This window comes from Dromiciops gliroides, chromosome 2, assembly GCF_019393635.1.
Source record: "Dromiciops gliroides isolate mDroGli1 chromosome 2, mDroGli1.pri, whole genome shotgun sequence".
Taxonomy (NCBI): domain Eukaryota; kingdom Metazoa; phylum Chordata; class Mammalia; order Microbiotheria; family Microbiotheriidae; genus Dromiciops; species Dromiciops gliroides.
In genome coordinates this window covers 280,969,123-280,977,742 of record NC_057862.1, presented here as the reverse complement: position 1 = coordinate 280,977,742, position 8,620 = coordinate 280,969,123, and the positions used below count along the sequence as shown (strand labels likewise).

At 40.0% G+C, this 8,620-nt stretch overlaps 1 protein-coding gene across 3 annotated transcripts in view; it reads left to right on the top strand.

Moving 5' to 3' along the window:
• Positions 1 to 998: 998 nt before the first annotated feature.
• Positions 999 to 8,620, top strand: part of LOC122743862 (UPF0461 protein C5orf24 homolog) — a 54,861-nt gene continuing 47,239 nt past the window's right edge. The window contains exons 1-2 of one of the 3 annotated variants that reach the window (XM_043989065.1): positions 999 to 1,307; positions 7,525 to 7,954. In XM_043989065.1, the coding sequence (XP_043845000.1) occupies positions 7,528 to 7,954 (427 nt within the window). In that variant the 5' untranslated portion in view covers positions 999 to 1,307; positions 7,525 to 7,527. The remainder of the gene's footprint in view (positions 1,308 to 7,524; positions 7,955 to 8,620) is intronic. The other 2 variants (XM_043989063.1, XM_043989062.1) reach the window with 2 other exon arrangements.

Here is an 8,620-nt window from a genome sequence, read left to right as displayed (position 1 = left end):
AAATCCCATCCTATGTTTTTCCATAATCTTAATTCAACTTTTTTTTTTTTTTTTACTAAACCAAAATCTCCACAAGGGTTTTTCCTAGCTTTTGTCATTTTCACTTTCACTTAGTGCAGGGGTTCTCTGTTGCAGAACATACAGACAACAGACGTCCTACACCTGTGAACTGCTGTCATTGTGTTTAGTCCCAGGATTTACAGAGCATTACATTTTATGTGTTATGACATCAGAGAATATGGCATATTTTGGGATGGACACTGACACAAGCTATGATGCAAGCCACTCCTTTTAATAAACTATACTTGTGAATATATATAGGGAATCTCATATGCCATGATTAGTACAGCCTCTACTTGCTCTCTGAGACCCCTAAAAGACCTCCGTGCCCCTTTCCCTTTCTTTGTTCTTTGGACTGAGAAATCTGGCTTGAGAATATAAGCAATATATAAATTATACATGTGAAAATCATGCAAAACATTATTTCCATACTAGCCATGTTGCAAGAAAAATAACGTGAAAGAGGTATGCTTTAATCTGCATTGAGTTTATTAGTTCTCCCTTTTCATCATGGGTCCTTTGAAACTGAATCATTGTATTGATCAGAGTAGCTAAGTCTATCACAATTGGTCCTCCTACAATATTGCTGTTATTGTGTGCAATGTTCTCCTGGCTCAGGGCAGCCATAGATGAAGGAAATGGTCAAAGCCTGACTTATTGGCTGTGCACGTGCATTGGAATACACTTTCCATAAAGATTTCTCCCTTCCCAGGGCCCCTGATTAAAACCACGCCCAGCTTCACCTCGACCCTTAGCCGGAGCCCAGAGACAACAAGCTCCGCCTCTAACTCTACCCTTCCACTATCCCCATCCCCCCTCGGCCAACTGTCATCCAGCTCCAATTTCATGCGCGTGCGCAGACGGAGTTCAGGCAATGGGAGGGGCGCTAGAGAAACCGGTGGGCGGAGAAAGCGAGGAGGCTGCGTCCCGTGCGCGTGCGGTGCGTGCGCGGGTGCGACGCTATGGAGTACGCGCACGCCGCCACCCGACGGTACCTGGGTCTGGTTTCTTGCTGCCTCCCCTCCCGCTCGCTGCTTTAACGCTCCTCTGTCCGTCTGCTACGGAGGACCTGGGGCTGGGCTGCACTTCGAGGCTGGGCCGCCACCTGCGGGGTGATTTCCTTCCCTTGGGGAGAAAGCGGGGAGTGTCACAGGCCGTGTGAAAGGGGGTCTTTCTGTCTCTCTCACCCCGCCAGCCGCATGGGAGGCACCTGGAAGGTCTGAGGGGCTGGGAGACAAGTTGCCGTGGTAGGTTTGTAGACGTGGGGCCTGTCAAAGTCGGGTGCGGATTTCCTCTGGGGGAAGAAGTGAGGGGCGTGGGGGTGGGGGTAGAGTGTCCTCTTGTCTGGCGGGGCTGTGGGGCGCCCGGCGCGCGACTGGGTCTGGGGACGGAGATCCCTGCTTGCAAGATGGAGATGAAGCCGCCTGGGAGGACCCGGGAGGTGCTGCAGCCTCGCCCGGGGGCCTGGGGTGAGGGGCGCCGTGCCTCCTCGGAACCCGTAGCCTCCACAGCTCGGGGAAATCCCCCAGTTTGGGAAAGAGTTGGCTGGTACAACATTATTTATTTGCTTTTTTTTTTTTAAAGCTCAAATCCGTAAACCCTCCCCCCCCTTCCCTTTAAAATCGGAAAATTTTGGCAAACCTTAACAGCTTGGAAAGTATCGGCCATCCGGGTAGGGTCTTGATTACAGTTTGCAAGCTGTTTAAAGAAGTCGATAAATACACTTAATAAGTAGGCTTCTAGAACAGCAGACAGGCAGTGGAACATTGCCTTTTTAAAAGTGTATTTCCATTCAGCTTTGGCGACTGTCTTAGCCAACTATCTTAATGTTAATATATGCTGTTGCTGGGGGCTCCTAGGCCTAAGAGCTAATTTCTTAAAGTTGCACGTCAAATAAGAAAGATCCCTTCCTCTAGAGACTGAGAGCTTATCGGCACAAATAGGCAGATTTCCAAAAAACAAAGAAGACCGTAATTTATTTTCTTCCCTCCTATCATAACTTTCTAGTGGTTTACTATAGGGTTCAGAAGTGGCTTTTGTTTAGTGCTGGGCTGGAGCCTTTAGCGGAGATGAGGCAGACCTGAAAGACTGTACGTTTTAACTAGCCTTTGATGGCGCTTAGTTTGGTGATGGAAAAGTCTGTTTTAAAAGTTGTGAGATCCTTTCTGGGCGTAGAATCTGAGTTTCTCAAAGTTGGGATCTCTAGTGGTTATAGAAAGTTTCATGAGTGTTCTTCGAAGTTCATAAAGAGTTTGCAATTTTTATGTTGTCAATAATGAGGAATCTGGGAGACTATTTAGGAAAGTGAAAGAAAGTATTTGTTTTATAGAGGATATTTCACTGGGAGAATTTAGGAATCACAGCCTTTGTGTGTGCTTCACAGACTAATGTAGGTGGAGTTAACATGTATAGTTCAGAATATTCTAGTTAAATACTGCCACCTTCGTTGCACCATTTAAAAAAAGTCTGTCCTTTCTCAAACTGGCCTGCGGAGTTCTTTTCAAACCTCCTTTGCCCTTTAGTTTGCCCACCCATTCTCAGTTTGTATTGCTCTTGGCTTTAGTTTCCAGCATTATGGCTGTCAGGCTACATCCTTCCAAAATCCAAATTCTTTTATATATTAAAGGAAGTCTATAGTAGACTGTAATGCTCCCAACCTGGTATCCTTCTCTTTTCCCTCTTCTTCTCCTTTTCAGCAACCTTTTTTTTTTCTGGTCTCACATTAAAATTTAAGTTCCTTTAGGGTAGGTCCTTTGCTTATATTTGTAACCCCAGTGCTTAGCTCAATATCTAGACCATTGGAGCAAACCCCCAAGGAACCAAGAGAACACCACACAAGGGAAGTAGGCACTGATATTGACTATGGAATTGAAGTGTAGTCACCTTAAACTTAAATTATATATATATATATATATATATATATATACACACACACACATTTTTAGCGTGTTTGCTATTTTTGGTATAGATCACTTTTCAATTATTTATTTATTTAGTGAGGCAATTGGGGTTAAGTGACTTGCCCAGGGTCACACAGATAGTAAGTGTTAAGTGTCTGAGGTCGGATTTGAACTCAGGTACTCCTGAATCCAGGGCCGGCGCTCTATCCACTACCCCATCTAGCTGCCCCTATAATACATTTTTGTATCTATTCAAGCATATTAGTGAAGATGTGTAATGACTTAGTAGATAAGTACCCTAGACTCATTGTGGTTTCGGAGCCCTGCCTATGCTGCCTTCGATATAGATCACAACTATTCTGTGCCTCAGGTAAAATACTAACACCAAGAGGAGTTGTTGATCGATCTTTGTTCTCACCCTCATGTTTCACTACTTCTGGTGGAGTTTCCTATACTGATGAAATCATAGGCCCAAACACTTAGAGGCAACTAGGAGTTGAAGTCATTCAGTCAGCATTTATTAAGCCCTTACTGATATGCTAGGTGCTGTGCTAAGCTCTGAGAATACAAATAGAAAGTTCTTGTCCTCCCAGGGCTTACAGTCTTGATATTTTCTGTTTCTTAAAATCAACATTGTGTATCTCTCTTTTTTTTTTTTGGTGGGGCAATGAGGGTTAAGTGACTTGCCCAGTGTCACACAGCTAGTAAGTGTCAAGTGTCTGAGGTCGGATTTGAACTCAGGTCCTCTTCAATCCAGGGTGGGAGCTCTATCCACTGAGCTACCTAGCTGCCCCTGAGCATTGTATCTTTTTTTTTTAAGTGAGGCAATTGGGGTTAAGTGACTTGCCCAGGGTCACACAGCTAGTAAGTGTTAAGTGTCTGAGGCCGGATTTGAACTCAGGTACTCCTGACTCCAGGGCCAGTGCTCTATCCACTGCGCCATCTAGCTACCCCCCCCCCCCCCAGCATTGTATCTTAAGTATCCCTCTCCTTGAAGGCTATCACATATGGTAAATTGTATTTTTTTTGGAGAGGAAAAAATCAGCACAACTTAATAGAACCCATGAAAAAGTCTGAAAACATGCAATGTGTAACACCTGTGGACCTGTGCTGCTGAACTTTTAAATTGTGTTACATTCACTTCTGATTTTTTGGTGTTCTTTCCCTTTATGTTGTAGTTATTGTGTATGTTGTTCTTTTGACTGTTTACTTCACTCTATCATTTCCTATACCTTTTCCCATGCTTCTTTGTATTCATTACATGCATCATTTCTTATAGCACAATAATATTCATGTCCCATCATTCTAACCAGAGAAAACAATATATAAAAAGAAGCTTAAAGGGAGGGGAAACAGTGACACTAAGGTATCTTGAGAAGTGCCTGACTTGGGCATATAGTAGAGGAAGTCCTAGTCGGTAGTGCAATCTATAACAGGTAGGAGAGGAATGAGACATAGCTTACCTGGATGCCCTACCTAAATAGAGGTGTTAGGGGAGAAGTTTGGGGGTGGAGGGAACTTCCAATGTATGAATTCAACATCTGGAGTGAGCATCAGAAAGCTGCAGAATGAAGTTGAAGGCTTGAAGTTAGAGTACATAGAGCAAACTGGGCAGTTCCAGGGTCATTTTATCTATCAGTCAATATTTATTGAGTATCCAAGTACTGTAATAATTGACTAGGTCATACACAGTTAGTTAATGAGCTATTTTTTCAGCCTCAGTTTTCTCATCTCTAAAATGGTCATTCCGGAAAAACACCCTCAAAACACTTAGAAAAGTAATTGTTTCACCCACTGTTAAATTTTATCCCTGGTAGAGGACATATTTTTATTTCTTATACAAATTAATATAAACAAATAATGTTTCTAGACAGAGGACAGGCTTTGGAATTAGGAAAAACCCGGTTCAAATCATGCTTCAGATACTAGATTTGTGATTGGGCAAGTTTAACTCAATCCACTTTGGTGTAGAGGAAGCTTCTACACCAGAAGTTTCTTACACTGATGATGAAATCACTGATTCTGATAGCCCCTCACTTCAAAAACAGAGAAAACTGATAGTCATCAGAATTGGGTATAGCTCTGATTTTAATGGTCAAATTGTTTAATAGTAAAGTGGCTACTATTATTTGGGTGATAGAAGGATGCAGAAATCTAGACTTTCTCATGACTTTGGAGAAAAAAAATAAGCTAGAATTCATGTATTTTCTGAGTGCTATAATAGATCATAAAAACAATGTCATATAGCCTTAAGTGGATCTATAATTTTAACAACTGTGTGTATTTCTTCAATCCAGAGTGATGTGTGATTCTTTTTCCTGTTTGTTCTATACATCTTCCATAAAGAATCCATTCAAGATGGATGCCTGACTTTTAGTCTTTCTAAATTCAAAGCTTAATCATCTGCAATCTTTTTCTCTTACTAGATGAGTTCCTTGATATATCTTATGATACTTCTTGTACATAGGTATATAATGGGACCTTCTAATACAAGAGTTTTTCAGCTCATGAAATAAACTATGCTTTGCTTAAAATATGGAACACTGATGTCATTGATATGGATGTTCCTTCCAACAATACTGATTGCAACCCATACACACTTGCCCTTTCCATGCTACTTTTGTCTGTATCTGCTATAAGCTCTCCCCACGGGATCCATTCAGCTTGCTGGAGGCCTTCTTCACTTTGAATTAAGAGAAAATTAGGTGATGGAGATGGGGTCTTCAGAGGTTAATTTTTAATGCATTGTCGGTAATGGAAACGGGGAGTGGCAGAACTATTAAGGGTTGAAACTTATTTTCCTTTTTGTTTTGTTTTATTTTGTTCTGTGGTAGGTAGGGGATGGGAGTGACAGACCAGAAATTTTTAATAGGAAGGTCTGTTTTAAATTGAAATTTTTGGTCTGTATTATATTTGTAACTCATTTTGATAGGGCCCCTTTTATTACCATCTGTATAGTGGAAATTTGATATGGGATAGTAGACAACCTAGTTCTCTTTGTTTCCTTTGGGAATTAGCAGGATTATTTGTTTTACATTTGTTTAGGGTCTAGTCCTGTTCAAAATTCTCATCTTAGAAATGAGCACTTCTTACAAACATTTTTCCTTATAATTAGGCTTATGAGGACAAGAGCAATTTTGTCTGTGAAAGAGTCCTCCTTTCAGTTCCTAATAAATGTTTAATATTTCAAAGATCAGCTATTTTAATTTAATAACCCAGTTTTGTTAAATAATTAAATGATTGTTAATAAGTTTTGACTTATCTTAGTTCCTTTTTGCCTTTGCCTCTTGCAATCCATTTGAAGTGAGTTGATTTTGTTTTTGGCATACATTTATTCATATATTTTTATTATTGTGATGTGGTAGCAATAACTACCACATGGACATTTATGAAACACCACATAGATAATAGTATTTATCATTGTAGTCAAACATCTTATAGTATCTTGAGGACCCATCCTTGCCTACATCTCGACTTTTTAATGTAAATCTGAATAAGAGCTCAGAAAGCAACAAGTTGCTCTAGTTCCTAAATCCTTATTTCCTGTTTATCTAAATGGTCTTACCAGTTAGGGCTCTGTTTTTGTTTTTGTTTTTTAAAACACAGTTAAGTTTTTCAGAAGATAAAACATTGGGGGTGAGTTGGGGAGAGATGGTGCCCTCAAGACAAAATACAAACCTTTATTTGTTAATAAGTTAGAATGCCTCTATGAGGAAAGAGATGGTAATATTTATGGACACAAGCAAATAAATACTCTTATGCTTTCAACCATTTTTTCAAGTTCAGTACCAGGAATCCAGCCATACCCTCAGAGAAGGCATATTGTTAACATTACACCAGCCATGTGTTCTGCACATCTCAGCTATTTGTGTGAATGAATGAACCTGTTTTATGGCATTTCTATTCCTTATTCCTCTCTTTAAAATTGCATCCTATTTGGATAGATATTTAGTTTAAGATGAGACTGAGTTTCTTGGGTCAAGGTAGTGTGTTCTTTGTTTGGTACATTCCATCTATTGTAAAGTGCCAGGCACATTTATGGCTCTGTATAAATAATAAATCATAATGATGAAGCTTCTATTATGCAGGAACTGTGGTCTGTTAGGAAGAAATAAGAAGAGCACTTGTGAGAATTCTAATAAAAGAACAAAAGAAGATAGTCCAGGAATGTCAGTATGATTCTGCTTTCAGTTGAACAGTTTCCATTATTGAAATCCTTCTGTGTGTTTAGTAATTAAAAACAAAAGAACCAATCTACAAGATTACTAGGTCTTTCTCTCATGTATATTGTTTAGTTAGGCCATACGCCTAACTAGAATTAGTGTCAGGACAGATCCTATACCATAATATTATCTTGTGTGGACTATTACCTAACTCATCATGTTGTTATTACTTCCTTTGTTTTTGTGAATCTGTTGACATATATATTTGTTTGCTAAAGTGTTCTGGTTTCTGCCTGATGTCCTAAATAATTGTAATAGAAACTGTTTTATTATTGAATACTATCACATAAATGTATATTTATGTATATTTATACCTATTTATATCCTTTTATTTTGGGTAGAAAATGATGCATCCTGTTGCCAGCGGTAATACTGCTTTCTGTGGGCCTGGCAAGGCTTCCTGCCTCAATGAAGACAATATGAGAGCTGCTGATCAATTTGACTTATATTCCTCTCAGCAAAGTAAATACAGCCACACAGTCAGCCACAAACCAATTGCTTGTCAGAGGCAAGACCCACTAAATGAAACACACTTGCAGGCTACAAGTGGCAGAAGCATAGAGACAAAAGATGAACTCAAGAAAAAGAAAAACCTCAATCGATCTGGTAAACGTGGCAGGCCCTCAGGGACCACCAAATCAGCAGGATACCGAACCAGCACAGGACGACCCCTTGGAACTACCAAAGCAGCTGGATTTAAGACAAGTCCAGGCAGACCTTTGGGTACAACTAAAGCTGCAGGATACAAAGTCAGCCCAGGGAGACCTCCAGGTAGCATTAAAGCTCTATCACGACTTGCAAATCTAGGTTATAGTTGTGGCAGTGCTGCTTTTCCTTATCCAATGGTACATAGCCGAGGAATTCATGGAGTTGGGGAAACAAGCAGCAAGGTCAAACAGCCCAATGAGTAAAAGAGGCAGAAAAGTGAGATCATGGTTTTAAATGAGGACTCAAAGGGTACCAAAGTCTCATGTTGGTTTGGTTATGAAATACATGATTTATGACTTGGGATTTCCAAATTTGTTGGTTTTGTTTTGGGCTAGAAGACTGTCACATGTTGACAGAAGTGACCAAGTAAATGCTGAAAGGGCACGAGTATGTTTCAGTGTTTGTACATAGGATTAAGAGTTCTCCAAACTGAATCATTTGTGTTTTTTCCCTTAGAGAGTTATGCCTATGTCTCATATTTCGCTCCTACTGTTGAACCATTTTAAATGGACAGTTATGCACTAAGGAGTTGAAATAAGCAGGAAACAGTTATGCCTACTGGCTCATGAAATAAGCCTGCGACATAATAAAGATCCCATCTAGAGAAATTTTTAACTGATGAAGCAAAATAAGCTAATGATTTAATACTATTTAAGATAAGAAATTTGAGTTTTGTAACATTTGTTTTTATGAAAGTTGGAAGAATACAGATTTGTCTACTCTTGAAAT